This window comes from Ambystoma mexicanum, chromosome 7q (genome assembly GCF_040938575.1).
Source record: "Ambystoma mexicanum isolate Mex_15411 chromosome 7q, UKY_AmexF1_1, whole genome shotgun sequence".
NCBI lineage: Eukaryota > Metazoa > Chordata > Amphibia > Caudata > Ambystomatidae > Ambystoma > Ambystoma mexicanum.
In genome coordinates this window covers 658,814,956-658,839,816 of record NC_090941.1, presented here as the reverse complement: position 1 = coordinate 658,839,816, position 24,861 = coordinate 658,814,956, and the positions used below count along the sequence as shown (strand labels likewise).

Sequence of the window (24,861 nt, the reverse complement as noted above, 5' to 3'; positions counted from 1 at the left end):
GCTAACATTTTTTCCTTGCCTCGAACCAATCTCTTTTGCTCATTTTCTACTGCCTCGACTCTGCTGCTCCATTCATCATGGTGCCATCCCTAAAACAGCTGTCCTTACCACCTACCAGCACTTAAAAATGTCTGTTTTTCTTAAACTGTGTGTGTCCACCCATGTATTGTCCCAGGTGACTGTTCCATTTAATCGCCCCCACAAGCTGGTCAGAATATCACTCACCCCATTGTAAGAAGCTCACTGCTTCCGGTCAAATCTGATTTCTTATCAATTGTACGTTCTTTGGTGATCAAGAGGATTGTTCCTCCCTGTATGAATAAATAATACAACTGCCGTGTTTTATGTCAAGAAACATGGCTTCATTAACTTTGATTAGGCACTTTGCTTAGGTTCAGCACACTTAACATCTTTTCGGGTGTCTCTTGTTGTGGACTGTTTAATTTTAATTATTCTTGTTTCCTTCTTTCCACCACCGTGTTGAACTAGTGTTATTCCTCTTTTTTGTTTTCCTCTCTGTTGATTTCGGCTTCATTTTGATTGGCTCTTTTGTTTTAAGTTTAGTTTTTACTTGGATTCTGGTGCTCCCCTATTTTTTCACTAATTTGTTGAATTCAGAAAACCTTAATGACCCTTCTGGGGTCATTTTTTAGCTTTTAGCTCTTAATTTTTTGTAAAATTATTATCTTTATATTTCAGATCTAATGCATTTGTGATCTATTGTTGGCATGGCCGGACTGTGATTTCCTGGACTTTCTAGACAGGCTCCCCGAGCCTTTGCCCCTCCAGTGGTTGAGATTCATGGTAATTAGATTTTCTCCCCCTTAGTTTTTGACACGGTTGACGCTATGAATTTTGCAATGGCGCAGACGGGCTAAAAAAACGGTGGTGTGGAAGGTTGGCCCAGAGCAATTGCCAGTGGTTTAGATTCATTCGAAACCTTCCACCCATCACTTTTGTGGTCAGTTTGTTTCTCCTTGTGAGAGAGGGTATGCCTAGACGTGGGTCCCTTGCTCGCTGCGCCACAGGGAACCAGGCTGCACCTCACTGAGGAGGTCCAACAAGGCCGAAACATGTCTGGGGTTGCTTGGTTTTCTGTGCAGAGGGGACCTGGCCTAGCAGTTCGGGCTGGGCTGTTACCTTCGGTGGCGGCAGCTGCTGACTGATTTGCACATGGCTGGTCCCCTTTTGCAATGGCGCAGACGGGCTAAAAATCGGTGGTGTGGAAGGTTGGCCCAGAGCAATTGCCAGTGGTTTAGATTCATTTGAAACCTTCCACTCATCACTTTTGTGGTCAGGTCGCTATGAATATGGGAGCGGTTCCCCTGGTTTAACCCTCGGATCACCTTATTTTATGTGTACAGACCATTTGTATTGCTTACATGCTTGTTTTTTTCTCTTTCTCTCTTTTTATTTCAGGCAGAACCATTATCTATGTGATATTACCTTTAGCTTAAAGGTTGTTTTTATCATTCACCAATTGATGTATTCGTCATCTAAAACAAATTATAGACGAATCCTCAAGAATACGTGTATGGGAATGCCATGTCCTGATGAAGATGGACATCATCTGTAATCCAGTTTGATGTTTGTTCCATCGAAACTACTCTTTTTTGGTGTCATGCTTATTACATTGTGTTTATGTATTTATGTGAATTTCGGCATATCACCTTAGTAGTTGATGTATAGCATCCTATGTCAGATTTTTAGTGTATGGCTTTAGAATTGTGAGGCTTTGCAGTGCTAACATACCATTGGACTGCCCTATTTGGGATCAATTCATTGTTCCTTTTTTCTATTGCCCATGTGACAGGTTGATTTTATCAACTAATGAACATATTAATTAAATCAAATTATTATATTCATCAGTGTCCAGTTGACCTGGCTCTTTTTCTCCGATGGAGATGGTGGCCTTGGCAACTGAACAGCTATTTGAGGGATTACTGTCATTTTTCCCCTGAATTGTTTATTGGCATTGAATTGTTTACTGCCTCCCTCAGTGACCAGCACTTTTTTAACACACATTGCACTTTATATCTCGGTATGTTTATTCCTGTGTGTATTCCTAACTATTTAATATCTTCTTAAATGAAATTTGACTAAAAGAATAAAAATGTATTTTTTTAAAGCTTTTTCTGTGGTCTCTATGGGGTGATCGGCGGAGTTGACCTTGGGTTACTGCTTTCATGTTTTTGTTGGAACCATGCTTTCATAAGTGAACTTAGTTTCATATCCGCTGGCTTGACCTTGTTCAGTATTATGTCAAGAAACATGGCAGAACATACTCCCAAAATCTCTCTTCTTGCATAATCTGGCAGTGGTACTGCAAAAGAAATATATTCATTGAGGCACAACACGTACCAGGGAAATACAGTTGTCTTGCAGACAGCTTAAGCCGAGTTTTTGTAAGTGAGAAGTCGGCACAAGCCCACTCACAGAACTTTGTGACTTATGGACATCCCATGGTGGCCCTCTTCAACAGCTGACGGCGCCAAATGCCTAAGCTTTGCCTCCACGAACCCACTGCAGGAAGTGAAAGATCTCTAGGGTATTCCCTACGTGATGCACTTTTGTTCCCATTTGAATTTGACCTGGTTTATGCGTTCTCCCAGTTTCCTTTGGTGCTGAGTAAATTGAAGCAGAGTGTAACAATGATCTTAATCGCCCAGACTTGGCACAGAGGACCTCTGGTAGCAGTCATGCAGAAAATGATGCTTTCTTCCTTGCACTGCCTCCTATAGAAGTAGAATCTGCTGATGCAAGCTTGGGGCAGAGTGCTTCACCTCAGTGCCAGGACGCTGAGTTTCATGTGTGGCTATTTAGAGGCTAGGTAAAAGGGAGGGGCGATATCTGAGAAGGTTATTGTTATGATGCTCTCTAAGTGCCCGTCCTTCAAGTCAATCTATTCTTCTAATTGACGCACTTTCGCTACCTGTTGGTTTGATAGAGAGCATGGCCATTTGTTGGCCAAAGCAGGGTTAAACAGAAGGGCAGTCAAAGCTTTTCTTGTGGCACTCTTTTTTAAAAAGGGTGCCTGAACAGTACTCCTTTTTACCATTCCCATGGTTTTACAGTTTCTAAGAGGTCTTACTAATGCTGACGCACCAAGACCTTTAATAGCACTATCCCACTCCACCACCTTTTTGAAACCCCAATTTCGTTGTCACATACTTGATGGCGACTTAGTTTGATCCCATTCACACTTGTCACTCTGCCTGTGGTGTCTCAAGGTAGACATGTTTGTGACTGACACCAGCAAGAAGGGTTTCAGAACTGCATGCTTTATCTAGATTTCCTCTTTCTACACTTCTCCAACTAGAGACCACCCTTTCTTCCCACTGTGATATCGGATTTGCATCTTGAACAAACAAATCGTTCTTTCTCATTCTTCCAAGACTGAGGAAAGGATGGGTATTTGCTGGATGATAAGCTATTTGTGTTTTGCTAAATCAGACAAAGGCAGAACAATCCGTTACCATACTGTCTCTAGGTGGATTGTACTCTACATCCTAATTTTTGAGCTGGCCCACAAGAAAGTACCACACAGTCTACACTAATTCAACAAAGTCAGGTAGCCACTAATGTCTTAGTTAAGTAAGACAGGGAGTTCATTTGGTAGATAACTGGCAAGCTACTAATTGGACATGGTGTCATATCTTCAGCAAGCATTACCACCTTTGATTCCTTGACTGGTGATGAGTAGGTATGGCAATTCTGAAAAATGTCCTCCTGTTACTTTTTATCTGGACTTTCCTTCACTGCCTTTGTTTTAGAACAATTAATTCTCTGCATTCAAATGTGACAGTTTGTTTCTTGTGGTTGTGGTCAAAAGGGCGGATCTGATGCAAAAAGCCTTGGACGCTTTGTATATAAGTATGGATAACATCACATTCAAAGCAAAATGGAGCCTTCATCTGAATCGTATGGCACCACCTGGAGCAGCAGACTATCTGGAGTGTATTTCACAAGATGTGGAAGGAATATCTTGTGCATCCGAACGATCATTACTGGAGGTAGCGAATTTGTTCTTTTTGCCTCTTTGCAGGATAATCCATTTGAGAGGCAAGTGCACTGTGCACATTTTCCAAAAAATGCACATAATTAACTTATGAGGGTTCTTGAATGTTTTGATTTCCAGCTCAACGCGGTCACAAAAGTGTTAATGCTCTGAAGCAGTTTATTATTATCAAGCATATAAGCAGGAATCTTCCGAAAGATTGTTTGAAATGCCTCTTAACAAACTGTGATACATTTTTCTGTCTCCTGATAGGCCAACATGATGGGCCGTTACCACGTCAGCATGCTGGTTTGCTGCCAGAATCCCTTATCTGGGCATATATTGTTCAACTAAGTTCTGCACTGCGAACGACTCACACAGCAGGGTTGGCATGTCGTGTTATGGATCCAACAAAAATTCTCATAACTGGTAAAACAAGGTATGTTGCACAGAGGTAATATGGAAACCTTGTCTGTTGGGAGTTCATTAACAAAGGATTTCAAGTTTACAAAATCAGATGTGACATTCGACCTGTACATTAAATAAAATTATGAAAATAATCTGGGTATACTGAAACTAATCACATCACATATTTCCATAAAGTTAATAATCCTTTCTTTGTGTTTTTTTTTAATCATTACATGAAATAGAAATACAAATCTCCCACCATATCTCTCTCACTTCTCGTGCCTGTCGCTACCACCTCTTCAATATTCTCAAAATCCGCCCTTCTCTCACCTTTCATGCTACTAAACTCCTATTCTCCAGCATGGGGTCTGGCATGGATTCACATGCTCATGAATATTCCCTGTCGTCAGGCCGGGAATCCTCAGTAAAGAAAAGATCAGTATCAGTTTTGTTTCTGATCTGTCTTTCTTAGTAGTAACCAATCACTGATCTCTGGGTCATACTGCCCCCAGCCAATGACTGCCCTCTCCCTAAGCCCCTCCCCTGGCAGTCATCCTCAGATTTTTACCACACGCTCAAGTGTTGGGAGTCCTCGTGTTTAGCCCTCAAGCTTTTTGCTGCGTTTTCGCACTTTTTCAAAGATATTTTCTCATTTTTCGGTCAAATAGAGCCTCAAGCTCCACCGTGTCTACATCAGATCTACACCCCTCAAGGGTGAGGTTTTCGTCGAGTTATGCTTCTTGGAGGAGTCCAGAAGTTTCTGCGGCCTACCCGGACATGGCCCAGGAGAAAGGAAGCTCGACGGCCCGGAAAGTTGTTCAGGGTTTGCCCTGGATGCCAGCTGCAGAATGTGTTCAAGGAGGACGGGCACTCGAAATGTCTCTACTGCCTTCATGAGGACAAAACGCACGTGGAGAAGGACTGTGCGTTTTGCGGGAACATGTCGGAACGGACCATCAGGGACCGACACCTTCGTCTCTCCAACTGGCTGGAAGGAAAGAGCCCGTCAGGTGAGAAGAAGTCTGAGCGGTCTTCTAAGTCCTCTGAGGGCGCCCCGGCGATGGGGGCCCAACAGAAGGCAAAGCACCGCGAGTCCGCGGGCACCGGGAGTGCCGAGCGGTCGGGCGCCTCCGCTGCCAGGCAGGGCGCATCCTCTCCAGCACCATCAACCACGAGTCAACGTCTGGCTCAGGGAAGAGGAAGGACGAGAACCCGGCGAAGCTTCTGGAGAGGCCCCGGTCGATCTCGAAAGATCCAGCCCAGGGGGACCGAGGCGGTGACCCTCCCCCCAAGGTGAAGGCCACACCCACAGAAGGTGGTGAAGGCCTTGATTCACCCGGACAAGGCATCCATCGAGGAAGTTGCGGCGGCCGTGGTGCAGCCTGTGGAGGCGACCTCTGGACCCAGAGTTTCCCTGCTACCGCGGAAGGAAGCCTCTTTATAGCCCATCGAGAAGACCCCCGTGAAGACCCCGGCGGAAAAAGAGGGGGGGGGGCGGTGGCCATTGTGGACACGAACACAGCCTCAGAGGAGGAACTGGTTGAAGTCTTGGAGGGCCTCGACGAGGGCGTGGAAGAGGCCCGATCCCACGGGAGGGATCCCGACGAAGGGGACGACGAGAGCGACGGCGCCGGCGAGGTTCCTAGTCAACCGTCGCGCCCGTCGCTTCCGGAGCCGGAGGACAACTCGGCGGCCATTTTGTTGGCAATACAATCCTTATGATCGGCGATAAGGACGAGATTGCCCCTACCACTGACGGAGGAGCCGGAACCAGGCCCGACAGAGGAGCCAGAGCCAGGCCCGTCGGGAAGTCCCCCAAACAAGAGAAGACGGACCCATCCAGCCCCGCCTTTTCAGCCCTTGCGGCCTGCTCAGCCTTTGCCCAGGTCCCCTGTACCTGAGGATGACACTGGAACGGACACGGCCACGACGGGTACGGATGGCGGCGACGATGGGACGGAGGTCCCATCACCTCCAGCCCAGGCCTCCTCGCCCGACAAGATTGGGTCTTTCCGCGCTATGATCGCCAGGGCATCTGAGCTTTTTCAGCTCTGCCCCGAAGAGAAAGAGGAAGGTTTCCTTTAACAATGGCGCGAGGCCAAGAGGAAGACAGTCCTCGCCGTGCCTCTGCTGGATGACATCTGGGATGAGGGTCTCACCCTTCTCAAGAACCCATCTACGACGCCTGCCAAGAGGGATCGGTACAAGTAGTAGTACTGGGTCCCTGACGCGGCACCTTTGTGCCTTAGGGCGCAACTGACCCCTGACTCGGTCGTCTCAGCGGCGGCTAAGAAAAAAGCGGGGGGGGGCATCAGCCTCGACGTCAACTTCCCCGCCGGACGGCGAAGGAAAGAAGCTGGATGCAATGGGACGAGTTATCTCGGCGGCGGCAACAACGATTAAGGCGACCAACGCCCTTGCGATCGTGGCCTGCTACGACAGGGACTTATGGTACAAGATCTCCCCCCTGTTGGACTTCCTACCGGACGACAAGAGGGCTGAGGCCCTGGAGATCTTGCAAGAAGGTGAGGTGGTGTCAGACCATGCCATAACGGTGGCAACGGACATTGCCGACACCGGTTTCTGCCAGCTAGGCAACAGCGTTTGCCTCGGACGACGAGGGTGGCTCAAGGCGACGGATTTCTGCCAGGACGTACAAGCCAAGGTTTTGGACATGACGTTCGACGGGAACAACCTGTTTGGGAAAACAGTGGATGAGTCCCTCCAAGCCATCAAGGCAGACACGAAGACAGCTAAGGCCCTGGGAGTTCTCCAGCAACGATGGCCATCCTTTCGGAGCTCCGGAGGCAAGCAGGGTGCCTCCAAGGGATTCGGCGGTGGCTCCTCTACGTACCGCCAAGCGGCCCGCTCCTCGTCGCAGGAAGCCTATAGAGGACGAGGCAAGTCGGGTGGATCCCGCCGTCATCGCCATGGAGGCCAAGGCGGCAAGGCGTCCTCCAAGCAAGATTGAACCGACCGTGGCGTCGGGGCCCCCACCGAAGCACCCAGGTGGGAGGCCGGCTGGCAAAGTTCGTCAGCGTGTGGGAGTCCATCTCCGCTGACCGTTGGGTGCTGGACACCCTGGCCCAGGGGAACGCCCTCGAATTTCTAAAAAAGTGCCCCCGCATTCCTCCTGTGGCCAGGAAAGAAAACCATGTCCCTCAACTGCTGTTGGAGGTAAGGGCGATGCTCAAAGGTGCCATCGAGCTCGTCCCAAAGACGCTCTGGGGCTCCGGAGTATACTCAAGGTACTTCCTCGTGAAAAAGAAGACAGGAGGGTGGCGACCCATCCTAGACCTGCAACGACTGAACAAGTACATCAAGGCACAGAAGTTCCGGATGGTCACCCTCCAGCATGTGCTGGGACAGCTGGAGGAGGGCGATTTCCTGTAGTCGTTGGATTTGGAGGATGCATACTTTCACATTCCCATTCTAAAAAGTCACCGGAAGTTCCTCAGGTTCGTGGTCCAAGGGCGGCACTACCAGTTCAAGGCGCTCCCGTTCGGATTGAAGTCGGCACCCAGGGTTTTCACCAAGTGCCTCGCTCCAGTGGCGGCGTGGCTGCGCCTGCAGGGGATCCACGTCTACCCTTACCTGGACAATTGGCTCATCCGCACAAGGACAAGGGAGCTCGCCATAGAACACACAGCGAAGACCGTCCAGCTCCTCACGGACCTGGGGTTCTCCATCAACTTCCCCAAGTCCCACCTGGAACCCTCTCAAGTCGCACTGTTTCTGGGAGCCAAGCTCGACACAGTGGCGCATCTGGCCTCGCCGTCGGAGGAAAGGACAAAGGCCATCCTAGGCAAGGTGCAGCGTCTGCTGGCCACGGACGTGGCCAGAGTGAGGTCCATCAAGTCCCTCCTTGGGATGATTTCCTCTTGCATTTATCTCGTGCGCCTGTGCAGGCTTCGGATGCGCCCTCCACAGGAGTTCCTCGACGCCCGCTGGATTCAAGTGACGGGCAGCTTCGAGGACAGGATCCCTCTCAACGAGACCTTCCGACGAGCGATCTGGTGGTGGGGCACCCGCACTCATCTAGCGGTGGTGAGACTTTCAGACCCCGTCCCACCAGGCGACGGTGATGACGGATGCCTCCCTGGAGGGGCGGGGAGCCCACACCGGAGATCTTCACGCGAGAGGCCTTTGGCTCCCGGAGGAGAAGCTGCTCCACATCAACATCCTGGAGCTCCGGGCAGTGTTCTGGGCCCTAAAGTCCTTTCTCCCATCCCTCAAGGGCAAGGTGGTGAGGATCTTCACCGACAACACCACCACGATGTTCTACATCCGGAAGCAGGGCGGAACCAGATCCCTGGCCCTATCCAACGAAGCCCAGGACCTGTGGCATTGGGCCGTTGCTCAAGGGATGTTTCTGGTGCCGTTTCAACTGGCAGGGATAAAAAACACCATTGCCGACTCACTCAGCAGAGAGCTTCGCTCGTTCCACGAGTGGGAACTATGCCAGGATCAAGTGGACTGACTCTTTCAGCGATGGGGCAAACCCCAGATCGACCTTTTCGCGACGGCAACAAACTCCAAGTGCCAGAGGTTCGCCAGCAGGTTTCCCCAACCGGGGACCATGGGCCATGATTTCTCCTTCCCCTGGGACGGCCTGATCCTATATGCGTTTCCTCCGTTGCCGTTGCTGCTCCGACTCATCAACCAGCTCAAGAGGTCCCGGTGCAGAATTATCCTCGTCGCACCGGCGTGGCCCAGACAGATCTGGTTCCTGGACCTTCTGGACTTGTCAGCGTCCCCACCAGTCAAGCTGTCGACGGACGCAGATCTTCTCTCCAGAGAAGGAGGCGCCATCCTTCATCACGACCCGGAGTCGCTGAACTTGCAGGCCTGGCTCTTGCAGCACTAGAGTTTGGAGGGTACGATATCCCAGCTGACTGCAGAGAGGTTCTTGCAAAGGCCAGGGCGTCCTCAACTCTCAAGTGCTACGGACATAAGTGGAAGAGGTTCTCTGTCTGGTGCCGTGCACAGAAGATTAACCCTCTGCGGATTACGGCCCCTCAAGTACTGCTGTACCTACTGTCGCTGGACTAGCTCACGCTTCCATCAAGATACATCTGGCTGCGATCTCCCGATACACCAGAACTACTTTTTATGAAGGGACTGTTGCGATCGTTCCCACCGGTAAAGGCTCCTACCCCGGCATGGGAACTCGACGTGGTGCTGTCTAGGCTCATGGGGGCGCCATTCGAGCCTCTGCATTTGGCGCCGTTGAAGTTCCTGTCATGGAAGACAGCATTTCTTGTGGCCATCACCTCCGCACGACGAGTGGGAGAGATCCAGGCCCTATCCTGCAAGCCTCCATACTTGACTTTTCACGACACGAGGGTGGTGCTGAGGACGCACCCCTCCTTTATGCCCAAGGTGCCGTCGGACTTCCACCTCAACGAGCCCTTGGTGTTACCGGTTTTCTTCCCATCGCCTTCGTCGCCGGCCGAGAGGACTTTGCACTCGCTGGATGTGGCTAGAGCGCTGCAGTTCTACGTGGACAAAGAGTTTTCGGAAGACGTCACAGCTATTTGTGAACTTGGACCTGTGAACCAAGGGAAGGCTTTCTCGAAGGCTTCCATTTCCAGATGGCTCTCCGGCTGCATCATGCACTGTCACTGGTTGGCAAACCCACCGTTGCCCGGCCGTCCGAGAGCCCATTCGACCAGAGCGATCGCTGCTACCACGGCATTCTTGTCTGGTGTGCCCCTGCTGGACATCTGCAGGGCTGCTACGTGGAGGTCGACGCACACCTTCACGAGATTCTACTGCGTCGACCGGGATTCCAGGGAGGAGTCCAGGGTCGGCCAAGCAGTGCTGCGCAACCTGTTCGTCTAAGGTGAGCCTGGTGAGAAGGTAAGAGTGCTTAATGTTGAGTTGTTGTATTGCTTAATGTTGAGCCTGTTGCCACCTCCCGTGGTTGTGCATGTGTGTACTGCTATGTATTCTTTTATTCATGAGCATGTGAATCCATGCCAGACCCCATGCTGGAGAAGGAACAAGTTACTTACCTGTAACTGTTGTTCTCCAGCATGGGTCTGGCATGGATTCACATGCGAACCCTCCCGCCTACCCCTCTGCGGCTCTTCACTTGGTCATACTGCCACTTCACGTGCTACCAAATCTGAAGATGGCTGCCAGAGGCGGGGCTTAGGGAGATGGCAGTCATTGGCTGTGGTCAGTATGACGCAGAGATCAGTGATTGGTTACTACTACGAAAGACAGATCAGAAACGAAACTGATACTGAATTTTCTTTACTGAGGATTCCCAGCCTGACGACGGGGAATATTCATGAGCATGTGAATCCATGCCAGACCCATGCTGGAGAACAACAGTTACAGGTAAGTAACTTGTTCCTTTCCCTACCTGAATGACTAATCGGGGCTCATTCTCAGGACAGGCTCTGGAACATCTCAGCCATACCTGCCTCTCCCTCCACAAACTGGGCTACTCCCTCAACCTCAAGAAGTGTCAGATGAAACCTTATAAAATGCTTTAATTTATTGGAGCGGTCCTGGACTCCCCCTCAGGGGACTGCTTCTCCTCAGTTGATGGCTCAACATATCTTGCAGATGGTCATGAAATTTCAGAACGCCCAATATCTGCCGGGATACACTTTGCTCACGTTGTTGGGTGTTAGGTAGATTTATCATTGTTATGCTTCATCCCCTCTCCTAGTGAGACCCCCAGCACTTTTTGCTGGAATTCTGGACCTTTTTTCTTTAAATCCTGAATGAGTGGAGCCTTTTTCTACTCATTCATTCTTGTGGGCTCTGTCTTTTGGAACTCTATAATTTGTAATCTACCTGTATTATGGAGTCTGTCTGCTCCATAGCTCTTAAAGTCATCTGTGTTTTACTACTGCAGCACACAACTCCTTATGGACAGTGTTGCTGAGGACCCTTAGAGGCTTCCTTTAAGATTCTTTTTATATTGTCAAGTAACTACAGTTCTTAAGAAAACTCTATAGTCTGAGAGATTGGCACATATTACCTTCAGTGGAGTGCCAAAGGGATTCTTAGTATCCCCGTCTCTCTGCTCCTGTGACTTCTTTCATCACATAGACCATCACCTAGTTATGGCTGGTGGCAATGGGTGTGTGTGTGTGTGTGTGTCTGTCTGTCCCTGCATAGGCTCCATAGTTTCTGGGCAGGAAGTTGGGGAAGAGTCTTCTACCCCCTGTCCTTTGTCTGCCAGAGTGCCTGAATAGGTCCAGCTCCCACAGGGGGGGGTCTGGCTGTCCTGATTGGACAGCCAAATGCCCCTTTCTTTAAAACGTTGAGAGAGATTGTAGGGAAAGTGTGTGTTGGAACTGTATAAAAGGTGATGCTTCTGGGAGTGCAAGTCGACTACAGGAAACAAAAATAACCGAAGAAGACGACGACCAGAGACGCCTGCAGACCCTTTGCAAGACTGTTAAGCGACCACTGCTGTCCTGACACCATTTTCTATGTGACAGAGGAGCTCCGAAGAGGACTCTTTCCCTTTGGCTGGTGGGAACAACCAGTCCCAAGACGAACTATGAAACAAGCCTCCTCCCGAGGTCCTTGGAGCTTCCAGAGCTGCGTAACTCCAATACCAGGAGACGTGCTGCCCATTTCAAGTGCATCGTTGTGGAAAGGCCGAATCCGTCCAAATCTTTGCTGAACCCGTAACGACACTCGAGAGATACGATCCAACTAGCCCAGACCCCCTCACCAGAGTGTGGGACTGCAGGAAGCAAAGAAGATTGACAAGGTGATCCGTGTCCTTAGTTGGTGATGCTGAACAGGCACCAGAACCGCAGAGTGAACCAAGAAGTTGCTGAAAGTCGTGCTACAGGTCCTTCCTCAAGACAGCTTCTAAGAGAGAGTCTATTGTCCAGCCTTTCGTCACCAGATCAAGGAATCCGTAGGTCGGGTCCGGAGCTGCCACATTGCAGAGAAGCCAACACAAACACTTTCTTCAAACCAAAGGTACTGTGGGGGAAAAGGTATTGTGTGCCTGATTCCACAAAGTCGCTCCAGAGCGTTGGAGTGCACAAAGAGGTACCCAGGGCCAACCCCCTCTTACCTCTGACCCAAGCCTCTGCTTGTGTCCCCTTCTCGAGTCTGTTTTAAGGTCTTCTTAGTTACTAACTTGCTGCTTCAACAACTTAAGACATTGGAAGAAATCCACAGGAACTCTTCATAATTCGCCGTTTGTGAAGACTTCAAGCGCTCTCCCAACTGCCTCTAGCTACGGTTGTGTTTTTGGACTTAAAAGACTTGGCAGGTGAAGAAACCGTCTCTAGAACCTTCACCTAAGCTGATGTTGCACTAACCACTTATTTTCCTCCCTTTAAGTGACTTTTCTATATGTGTGTGCAGAGTAAATGCATTACTGTATAACCCGTTGAAAACCACATGAGTGCGCAATTACCGATAATACGATAACCTTGTTCTTTTCCCTTTGTGTACTTACTGTTAGGGAGAATTCTCTGTTTAGGCTGAATTTCCCTACCTAGTGAGTCCCCCAGCAGCTTTGCTGGATTTCTGGGGTTTAATTTTTTCTCCTGCCAAGAGTGAGACTCTTTTACCCTCACTCTTGGACATGTTGAAGTGTGTTTTCTTGGTTAAACCTTGTGTTGAATGGGCTATGGGGTCTTTTACTCCATAGGGCCTCATGTATTTTTGTGGTGTGGGTCACACAGCACCCTCTGTGCCGTGACCCAGGGGTGTCCTAGGGACTCCCCAACATAGACTCCATACCCTGGGACTGACTACTGTCTCCCAGGGCATGTAAAGTCACCAAAGACTTTGCTAGTCTTGAATCCTGAACAGAACCAGTACAAACCATCATATTGTGGACGTACTGGCTGGGGCAATTCGATTGCCCCAGGGTCTGTTAGTCGAGGGGGCACGTCTCCGTCCCCCCTGATCGAGTTTTGGCTGGTGGCAGTGGAAACTACTTTTTATATTCGACCGCGAATATTTCCCTATGGGATTTCCCATTGTTTTAGGCTAACACATTTAATTATTTATTTACGGTAGCCTTAAACATACCGCCGGTTTATATATTTATTTTTATAACTCCGGTTGGGACTTTTTGCCAAAACTTGATTCTAAAATGGCGTTGGTGTTCGCCTCTGTAACTCTGACCCAAAGTGGAGCCCTTTGTTCCACTTTTGGCGGGCTTCTCCACAGAAGCCCTCCAAAGTGGTGCCACTCTGTCTGGGGTACTTAGGAGGGGGGGAGGGGGATTTAGGCACCCTGGACTGAGTTACCTTGGTAACTCAAGTCGCACTCCGTCCTGATTGGCCCAAGTGGTGAGCCGCCCGGCTCACCACTTAGCATGTTTGAGTGACAGCTAGGCTGGGTGAATGGGGGTTTGCTGCATAAAAGCAGGGCTTTGGGGACTGGGACTTCAGAAGTCGCCACAGGACCAAGAATCCGACGAGGGAAGAGCTGAGCCGACCTGCTTCGACGACACCACCCGGTGGAGCCCTGCTGAACCGTCTCACCACTTTTTCCCGACGACCGAGGAGAACTCTTAACGGAGTGGCTCCTTCCCTTGACTGGTGGGGACAACCAGTTTTCGCCTTCTTTCCGTTCTTTGAGGTATCTCGTGGCCGCCTTGCCTGTGCCAAGCACCCCGGCAACCGGAATACCACACTTTACCCCCATACCGCGAAAGTCGGTACCAACCCTTTAACCGGAGGACTCCGCGGCTGGTTTCTTCCCGGGCAGTGCAACGACCCTCTTCTTCTGCTCTTCAGCGAGAACTTCTTCTCCCCTGACCGACGTCGAGCCCTGCTGCCACTGCCTGGAACAACTGCCACCGCTGGAGGATCCTTTCCGCTTAAGGTACTGTGTTCTGCCTGGCTTCCCTTGCTACCGACTGTACGGGGTAGATTTAGTCCCCGGCTTTCGAACCTGGGAGTGCCTGGGACACTTTGGCTAAACTTTCTGAGCCACTCTAACCTCTTTTTGACTCTTTGCAAGACTTTGAATCTCTAACTAACAGTGTGATCTTGGGCACATTTTCGCTCCGGCTACTCTAAGAGTGGGCCCTGCCTAGTGACTTTTGCTCACCTGTGACTTTATTCTTCTTTAAGCCTATTGCAAGTGCTCTGGACCTTAGAGTGGTGTGTCTAACCCATTTCTGCTTTTTCTCTCCCTTTCTTGGAAACTACTAGAGTGTCATCTAACGTTAAGCACTCACCTCTGTTTTAATTAAGTGGTGTTTACTTAGAGTTGTCTAGATAGGAGAAAGGATTGAATCTACTTTCATTATAACTGTGTTGAAGTGCTTTTACTATATTTTTGCTAGAGTGTTTTTAACTTATGTGTATTTTAAATAAATAACTATATACTTTTGAAACCAAGCTCTGGTCAGTGTTTGCTTGTGCTATTGTGTTTTGGTACATATTGTGTATACTTTACATACTGCCTAACTCTTCTTGAGAGAAGTCTGACTGCTCAGCCACAGCTACCAGGTAAATCTGGGTGGTACAGACTGCTACCAAAGGGGTTTACTGCTCTACCTGTAGTCTTAAATCTTTTGCAGTGTTCCCCAAGGGAACTGCACAGGTTTCTGCCTAACACTGGTGTACAGCGGTGGGATTTGTATTGAGTATACATTTTATTGTGCTTTAGATACCTTAGTGCAACTAACCACAAAGCTTAGCACTGAAAAAGTAAAACCTCTAACATGTCAGTTATAGAAAGCTATAGTCAAGAGTCCCTTGCAGCCAAAACTGCTGATTGTTTAAGAGTGCTCTGTAAACATAAGGATCTCCTGACTAAGGGCAAGAAAATGGAGCTGATTGAAAGATTGTTAGCTAACCAAAGTCTGGGTGAGGGTTCAGAGGAACCTACCACTCCAGCAACTGTAGATGACAGTGTTGAAGTTAACATGGAACAAAATGTTGATGTTTCTGAGGAAGAGTCAGAAGAGGAGGGTGAGGCTGTTGTAACTGTCCCCCCTAGGCCTCTGCCTGCTCTACCTGCTGTGCCTACTGGACCTTTACCAGGTCCCACATTTAGTCCTCAGTACTTTGAACTAGAGAAAATGAAGCTAGAATTGGAGTATAAGAAACTGAATGCTCAAACTGACAAAGAACTAAGGCTAAGGGAAATGGAGCTCAAGTATGACTTAGAAATGAAGAAATTATCTGTTGAGAATGTTTCTCTCTCTGGCTCCTCTAGAAGTTCCAGTCCTAAAAGACCCCGGATGCCTAAAGAATTGGTTGGTATGTATGAGCCTAAGTTGGATGTGTTGGATTGGTTGTCTCTGTTTGAATATAATCATGGGCTCCAGAACATCACAGGAAATGACTTACTCACCTGGTTGTTCTCTAGGCTTCCCCCTGTTGCAACTGATGTGGTAATGGAGATGGGGGAGGAGGATAGGAAGGACTATGAATGTGTGAAACTAGCTTTGATAGCTAGGTTTGGGAAGACCCCTTCCCAGTATCTTAAGAGGTTTAGGAGCCTCAAAAAGCATGATGGTACCCCTTGGGCTACCTGGGTGAGTGAATGTTTGAAAAACTTAGAGGGATGGATTAAGGGTTACAAGGTGAACACTTATGAAGGTATGAAGAATTTGTTTATGTTGGAGACTATTTATGATGCCTGCTCTCCTGAGCTCAGACAACACTTGGCTGATTCCAAGGAATTAGATTCCCGGAAACTAGCTAAGGCTGCTGACTTGTGGGTTGCCAACAGGGCCACTCACAAGGATTCTGGGGTAACTCAGAAGAAGGATGGGGAGAAACAGCCTAAAAAAGACTCCAAAGAGAATTCTAATAATTCCTATCCCAAAGAGGGCCCCAAACCACAAAATAACCAGGGTAAGCCACATGGGAAACCTAGTCAGGCTACTGTACCTTCTGGCCACAAGCCAGAAGGAGGTCAGAACAAGCCACCCTTCCAGAGAGCATTTGGACAATGCTATGTCTGTCAGGGTACTGACCATATCAAAGGAGATCCCAAGTGCAAGGGTAAACCTGCAGGGATCAGCACAGTCTCCTTAGCCTTCACTCCTGAGGATGAAGTACAGATGGCTAGTGCCCACTTTGAACTCTTTGCTGAAGAACCCTTGGGTCTTCAAGCAACTGTAAACTTAGAGCCTATGGGTCTGGTTAGTCCCCAGAATAGGGTTGTGTATAACTCCCTACCTGTTAACTCTAAGGTGTATTATGTGGACAGTGTTCTTGTCAATGGCCAGGATACTCCTGCCAGGAGAGACACTGGGGCCAGCAGAACAGTAGTGGATGAAAGCTTCTTTCAACCTGAGGATGTGGCCAAAGCACCCAAAGGTCCCACTAAGATGTCTGGAGGCCCTGTCCAAATGGTTCCTATTCTACCAGCCCTCATTCAATGTAACAACATGACAGTAAGGATCCCTGTCAGTGTTCAGACTGAGGTACCTGGGAAGGTCCTGTTAGGGAATGACCTAAGAACTCTAGGAGTAGTGTCACATACCCCCAGGCCTCCCAGTATGGAGAAGCAGAACTTAACCAAATTGGCTAGGAAGGCTACCTTGAAGGACCCTTCTAAGCCTGTGGGACCCTCTACTGAGAACCCCACTACAAGCCCTGGTGTTAGTAAGTTGACCTCTAACCCAGGCACATTTCAGGATAGTATGCTAGGAACATGGGCGCCCCAACCAAGCTCCAACATTGTTCCCCTAGTCTCAGAGTCTCTGACTCCCCCTGCTTCTGAGGAAGAGGTGGATAGACCAACTAGGCCCCTATCTAGACCCGAGAGAACTGGTAATTCTCAGTGCTGGTGGAAAACCAGAAAAGAAAAGTCTAAGGCCAAAAACCTTCAGACTGTTGGACCTTCTACTGAAGACCCCAACTCAAATCCTAATATTAGGGGGGAAACTCCTAAAATAGGTAAGGGTAGATCTAAGAGGAAGGGGAAGCAGGTACATTGCCTAACCCCAACCCCTCCAACCAAGAGGCCTAAGACCCAACCTGCTCCCACAAGAGAGGTGGTGAGGAACCTTGGAGGCCCCTCTAGATCTAAGGGAATCCTTTATAAGGACCCCTTCAAAAAGCCTAACATAGGTTCAGAAGTTGTCCCAACTTCTGAGGGACTGGTCAACCAGATCCCCTATAACAAAAAGACTGATGTTCCTCAAAGGGTTTGTAGGTCCTTTAGCTTGCAAAAGAAAACCTTTGAGTTCTCCCTTAAGCAAAGGTCAAGGTGTCACCATCAAAATGCTGATGGACTCTCTAGGATGTATATCATCGACTAGAGGTATGAGGTTCATCCAGGAGTGGATTAAATCCTCCTGTCCCTTAGTCTGGGGGGGGCGAGTGTTAGGGAGAATTCTCTGTTTAGGCTGAATTTCCCTACCTAGTGAGTCCCCCAGCAGCTTTGCTGGATTTCTGGGGTTTAATTTTTTCTCCTGCCAAGAGTGAGACTCTTTTACCCTCACTCTTGGACATGTTGAAGTGTGTTTTCTTGGTTAAACCTTGTGTTGAATGGGCTATGGGGTCTTTTACTCCATAGGGCCTCATGTATTTTTGTGGTGTGGGTCACACAGCACCCTCTGTGCCGTGACCCAGGGGTGTCCTAGGGACTCCCCAACATAGACTCCATACCCTGGGACTGACTACTGTCTCCCAGGGCATGTAAAGTCACCAAAGACTTTGCTAGTCTTGAATCCTGAACAGAACCAGTACAAACCATCATATTGTGGACGTACTGGCTGGGGCAATTCGATTGCCCCAGGGTCTGTTAGTCGAGGGGGCACGTCTCCGTCCCCCCTGATCGAGTTTTGGCTGGTGGCAGTGGAAACTACTTTTTATATTCGACCGCGAATATTTCCCTATGGGATTTCCCATTGTTTTAGGCTAACACATTTAATTATTTATTTACGGTAGCCTTAAACATACCGCCGGTTTATATATTTATTTTTATAACTCCGGTTGGGACTTTTTGCCAAAACTTGATTCTAAAATGGCGTTGGTGTTCGCCTCTGTAACTCTGACCCAAAGTGGAGCCCTTTGTTCCACTTTTGGCGGGCTTCTCCACAGAAGCCCTCCAAAGTGGTGCCACTCTGTCTGGGGTACTTAGGAGGGGGGGAGGGGGATTTAGGCACCCTGGACTGAGTTACCTTGGTAACTCAAGTCGCACTCCGTCCTGATTGGCCCAAGTGGTGAGCCGCCCGGCTCACCACTTAGCATGTTTGAGTGACAGCTAGGCTGGGTGAATGGGGGTTTGCTGCATAAAAGCAGGGCTTTGGGGACTGGGACTTCAGAAGTCGCCACAGGACCAAGAATCCGACGAGGGAAGAGCTGAGCCGACCTGCTTCGACGACACCACCCGGTGGAGCCCTGCTGAACCGTCTCACCACTTTTTCCCGACGACCGAGGAGAACTCTTAACGGAGTGGCTCCTTCCCTTGACTGGTGGGGACAACCAGTTTTCGCCTTCTTTCCGTTCTTTGAGGTATCTCGTGGCCGCCTTGCCTGTGCCAAGCACCCCGGCAACCGGAATACCACACTTTACCCCCATACCGCGAAAGTCGGTACCAACCCTTTAACCGGAGGACTCCGCGGCTGGTTTCTTCCCGGGCAGTGCAACGACCCTCTTCTTCTGCTCTTCAGCGAGAACTTCTTCTCCCCTGACCGACGTCGAGCCCTGCTGCCACTGCCTGGAACAACTGCCACCGCTGGAGGATCCTTTCCGCTTAAGGTACTGTGTTCTGCCTGGCTTCCCTTGCTACCGACTGTACGGGGTAGATTTAGTCCCCGGCTTTCGAACCTGGGAGTGCCTGGGACACTTTGGCTAAACTTTCTGAGCCACTCTAACCTCTTTTTGACTCTTTGCAAGACTTTGAATCTCTAACTAACAGTGTGATCTTGGGCACATTTTCGCTCCGGCTACTCTAAGAGTGGGCCCTGCCTAGTGACTTTTGCTCACCTGTGACTTTATTCTTCTTTAAGCCTATTGCAAGTGCTCTGGACCTTAGAGTGGTGTGTCTAACCCATTTCTGCTTTTTCTCTCCCTTTCTTGGAAACTACTAGAGTGTCATCTAACGTTAAGCACTCACCTCTGTTTTAATTAAGTGGTGTTTACTTAGAGTTGTCTAGATAGGAGAAAGGATTGAATCTACTTTCATTATAACTGTGTTGAAGTGCTTTTACTATATTTTTGCTAGAGTGTTTTTAACTTATGTGTATTTTAAATAAATAACTATATACTTTTGAAACCAAGCTCTGGTCAGTGTTTGCTTGTGCTATTGTGTTTTGGTACATATTGTGTATACTTTACATACTGCCTAACTCTTCTTGAGAGAAGTCTGACTGCTCAGCCACAGCTACCAGGTAAATCTGGGTGGTACAGACTGCTACCAAAGGGGTTTACTGCTCTACCTGTAGTCTTAAATCTTTTGCAGTGTTCCCCAAGGGAACTGCACAGGTTTCTGCCTAACACTTACCTACAGCTTATATCCTCCTCTTCAGATAAGCCTGACTTCTCTGCCACTCTACCAAGGTCCTGAGCTAGTACAGACTGATACTAAGAGTTGGGGGATCTACAAGCCACTGGGATAGCTTACTAAATTCTTACTGCCAGTAGGACTTTAGGAGAACTCCCCTAACACGGTATTGTGCCATCCTACATTTTTCTGGTGCCGTAGGCCAGTCTAAGGATGAGGTCCTGCCATTTGGCCCTCAGATCCCAATAGTCACAGTTCGCAGGCAGAATGACTGACAAGTCTCCAGGTTCTGTGCAAGGTAGCACAGGATCGCCTGTGGTGGACCTGCAAAGACAATGTGACCGGAAGAACCTTTTTGGCAGTCCTGGCTGTAGTCCAAGATGTCTCCCTCATTGGATGGGGAGCTCATGAGATGTGACGATGAGCTAACTTTGGTCCCCATCAAAATCAAAACTACATAAAAACAGGTTAGAGCAGAGTGCGAACAAACTGGTGCTGATGGCCTTTTGCCTTCCATCCAGGAGAAGATAATGACGGACAGCACAGTGGCCATGCATTACCTCAACAGGTGAGGTGGTGTTATGGACACTACCACTGTGAAAAGAGGCGAAGCTCTGATTAACTGCTTTACAAAATGGGATCTCTGTCGACTGTTCCTTTAGCTTTGAAAGAGAATACGACAGCGAACGCTCCGAGCAGGCAGAGCACGATCTCCCACGAACGGGAGTTGACTCAGGAAGCCCTTCTAGAGATCTTCGCAGGCTGGGGAACCGCTCAGGTGGATGTGTTCACATCCATTACCAACAGGAAGTGTAACCTTTTCTGCGCCAGGGAATTTATTCTGAGGGATGTGTTCTGAGTGGACTGAGAATTTCCACTCCTGTACTTGTTACCACCAATCCCATGTCATCCCACCCTTAAGTTCAGGTGGTGTAGGAAGTTTGAGAAATCCGTGATTCTGATTGCTCCGGATTGGGCTAGGAGGATGTGGTACCCAGACCACCTTATGTCAATCTGCCCTACTTTCAGTCTTCCCCTGAGAGTACATCTACTCACAGGGGGGAGGTTGTTGTCACCCAGGAATCGGAACTCGGAAACCCCCCCTCCCCAGAACAATGCTCTTACTTGAAGATGCTTATTGTAATATAATTCCTGAAAGGACTAATGAATACTTTACGCTGGTCCCTTTTCTGGTTTTGTCATGGGATTTGAATCTGGTTCTTAGAATTTTAATGGGAGTGCTGTTTGAATCATTCCATTTCTGCCCTCCAAGACTATTAACATGGAAAACATCACTTATGCCTGCAGGGTTATTGAGCTACAAGCCCTATCCTGCAAACCACGATTTAGTCTTGTACAAGGAGAAGATTGTTTTGACGGTACGTCCCTCGTTGGTGTCTGAATTTCAGCTTTCTCAAAGAAATCACATTAGCAGCTTTCTACTCCTCTCGCCCATCTAAGAATGAAGAGACGTCACATAGACTTCACCCAAAAAGAGCAATAATCATAAGAATCTGCTTCTCTACCTCCATCTTAAAAACTCCTATAGAAGTCTAAGATGAGGCATCTGTGGGAGGACACAATCCATTATAAGAACAAATTACTACTGCCTGGTAATTCTCTTTCCGTTGGATGTTCCTCCCACAGATTCCCCACCGCCCTGCCAGCCTAACCCTCTGACTGTGGGTGAATTCTCATTTCTTCTCTTTCATAACCAATTTGGGGTTACATTGCTCTGCCCAAGATTGCTGTGCACGGGGAGAGGGAAAAACTAGGAACTGAGGTAACTGGGCACAGTGCATGCTGTTTATACGATCAATGTCAGGTCACCCTGATAAACTTTTTCTGAGAATGCAGAGCAGGATATGAATATACCTAATATGAGGAATCCATGAGGATGACCATCCATCAGAAAGAACATTACCAGGGGTAAGTAATTTGTTCTTCTCAGGGTCTAAAGGCATGAAAGACCTGCAGGCCACCATCTTCCACAGCACTTTACCACTAAACCCTTAGCAACTTGAGAAGGTGCAAAGCCTTCTGGACAAGGCTACAACAGAGCAAGCCCTAACAGAACAGAGAATATGTTGCTATTTGCTTTGCTTTTGGGCCCTGAAAAATGAACTGTAGTAGGTTTCCCATCTTCGACCAGTAGTTCTTGAACAGGTTCCTCTGGAAAGATAGGGTTACAGTGGTGCCCTTGTCCCAGATTCTCTATTACTGGGCGTTCCAGAATTGGCAGTTTTTGCTTGACCACCATGAGGCTTATTTCCATGTGCCTATTTATGAAAAGCACAGGAAGTACCTGAGGTCCGTGATAGACCACACTATGTAGCAGTTCCAAATTCTGCCTGATCTCTGCCCCAAGGGTCATCACCAAACTGATATCCGTGTTTGCGGCAACTCTCAGTAGGAGATGGTCCACATTTTTCTTTATCTGACCACTGGCTCATTAGAACTCACTCGTTAGAACAAGTGTCCTCTCTATTGCGCCACACCTGCAATATTCTGCACTTCTCCTTGAATTTAAAGAAGTCGCTATTCCACAGCTCGAGTTCATCCGATGCTCACTCGGAGGGCATTTCCACTGGAGAACAGATCTTCAAACATTTCCAAGATGGTCAAGTGATTCCATAATTGTCAGTTCTTTCTTCGCCTCTTGATTCTCATTGCATCCTGCATTTGTTGCCATACGGTCTACTGAAAAGGTCACCCAAATGACTTCTCCATTCTCAGTGGGCCCTGTTCTCTAGCGACATGATGCACCTGCCTCAGGTCTAGATATTGGTATCACAGGCCCTTCTGTGATGGGCCAGACAGGAGAACTTGATGGCGGGGGAGACCACCTGGCTGGCAGCTGTAGCCGGAGGTCAATGTGATCATGGATGCTCCTTTGAAAGAAAGGCTGGGGCACTCACCTGAGTGATCTCACAATGAACAGGCTGTGGTCCTTTGCAGAAGCCAGATTGCACATCTTTTTTTAATTTGATTTATTTTATTAACATGGCGCAGAACAAAAAGCCTTAAGGCATGGGTCTCCTAGACTGAGCAAGACAACAAGGAACAATTCATCCGGATCATACGGAAGGTGCAAGAATCAAGGGGAGCGGGGAACTTGGTGAAACACTGGTTTTCAACCCATGTTTAAAGACAGCCAGTGAGGTGCACGCTCTCAGCCTGTGGTATTTCCAGAAGACATGCATTATCGGATTTTACGACTCTACTGGCTGCCAACCATGAGATGCTGCTGGACAGGTACCTAAGGCCGTGCCCGTACAGACACTTTTGTGTGATGCATTGTACTCGAAACAAGATCCTGCTGCTAACGGGAAGCCAGTGTAGAACTTTTGTAGCCGTGGACGCATGGTCTGTTCTGCACAGCCCCTCGACAATGCATTCTGGATGACGTGTAAATGGGTGAGTTCACCCTTGGCAATGCCCATCAGTAAACTAGAGCAATAATCCAGCTTTGCCCCTATGATGGCTCGTGCAATGGTAGCACAATTGGTGGAATTCAAGAAGAGTTGGAGCTGAGCAAGCCATTTCAGATGGTAAGATGTACCTGAAACAAGACTATTAGCTTTAGCTTGACTATTGACTTCTTTGTCTAGGGTAACTCCTAAGGTCTTAACTTTAGATTGAGTGGTGATGGAACATCCTGAGATGACAAAGTGCAGATATTCTGGGCTTAGCTTAAGTAACTGGGAGGATGTGCCCATGATCATGAGCTCAGTCTAAGAATCATTGATCCCAAGGCCATTAACGTGTATCCAAGTTTGAATCGGGCAATAGCTGGAGTTAACAGTGATTGATTCAGTGATGTAGTCCCCAGTGAGGAGAATAAGGCATTGAGTGTCTGCATAGTTGTCATAAAATATGCCTTCTGCGTCCAGTTGTTCGAATGAGGGTAACATGAATATATTGAACAGCGTCGCACAAAAGCCCTGTGCAACCCCACACGTTAATGGAAACGCTTCAGCCATAGCCTCCTCAAAGAAGACTTTGGCCTTGCGGTCAGAGCGAGAGGATTTTAGCCACTCTGTAGCGGATGATGAAAATGATGCTTTACTCCGCCGTCTGTTCACCAGATTGGAACGCTGCGAACAGATCCCACAGCACGAGTCACACTGTGTTGAATTTCGCAAAGATGTTGGTTTTCATGTCTAATAGAGTAGACTCTACTATGGGCGCGTCTACATCCAGATTGTTCCTGTCCCAGGACTTTGTGGTTGGAAAGAAATACCTCAATATGTAGGCGAGCCACCTTATCCAGTATTATCAATAGATGGGGAAAATTAGTAATGGACCTGTAGTTACCCGGAACATTAGGGTCCAAGAAGTGCTTTTAATCGGGGAGAGATCAATGCGATAAGGGAATGCAGTTTTCCCTAAGTGAAGCAGTCAGTTTGTGATCAACAGGACTAATTGAGGAGCACAAGACTTAACTAAGTGCAGGACAGATTTCCCCTTTGCAGTTTGTGGGTTTGTTTCCTTACTACCTCTGCCAGTTCTTGCTGACTAACTGATTGAAACTTAAATTTAGGGAGGATCACCTTACTCCCTATAGGAGATGTATTCTCTTTCGATGTTTGCCCTGCACAACATTAGGCTGCAATGTCTATCTTGATATTTCTTTTCAACTTATCCGTCAAGGCATTTTGAATGGCCATAGACTAGTTAGAGTCTTGGATCACCTGCTGTGGGCGAGGGCAGAGGTCCTCCAATTCCTTTTGAATTCTAAAGAGCTTCTTAGAATTGGAAGCTGCTCCAGCAATTATGTGGTCCTAGTGTAGTTTTTCTTGTCAGACGGCTGATTTGTGTACTTTAGCAGCAGAGGAATAGATAATTTTAGTTTTCCGAGGGTTCGGTTTTCATCTACTGCTTCAGAGTTTTGGTCTTACATTTTTTAACCCCTTAACTGCCATGGGTCCCCCATCTTCCCCCCACCCCGTGCCAAGGCCCTTTTGGTGATTTCAATATGTCGCCATTCAATCCCTTGTAACCTTTGTGTTATATGAGATATCTCGGCCAAA

The 24,861-nt window shown here is 48.4% G+C and overlaps 1 protein-coding gene across 2 annotated transcripts in view; it reads left to right on the top strand.

The window, feature by feature from the left end:
* PAN3 (poly(A) specific ribonuclease subunit PAN3) overlaps nt 1-24,861 on the top strand; it is a 2,094,753-nt gene that overhangs the window by 1,525,306 nt on the left and 544,586 nt on the right. For both annotated transcript variants that reach the window (XM_069640299.1, XM_069640298.1), the window contains one exon: nt 4,271-4,436. In XM_069640299.1, coding sequence (XP_069496400.1) covers nt 4,271-4,436 — 166 coding nt within the window. The remainder of the gene's footprint in view (nt 1-4,270; nt 4,437-24,861) is intronic.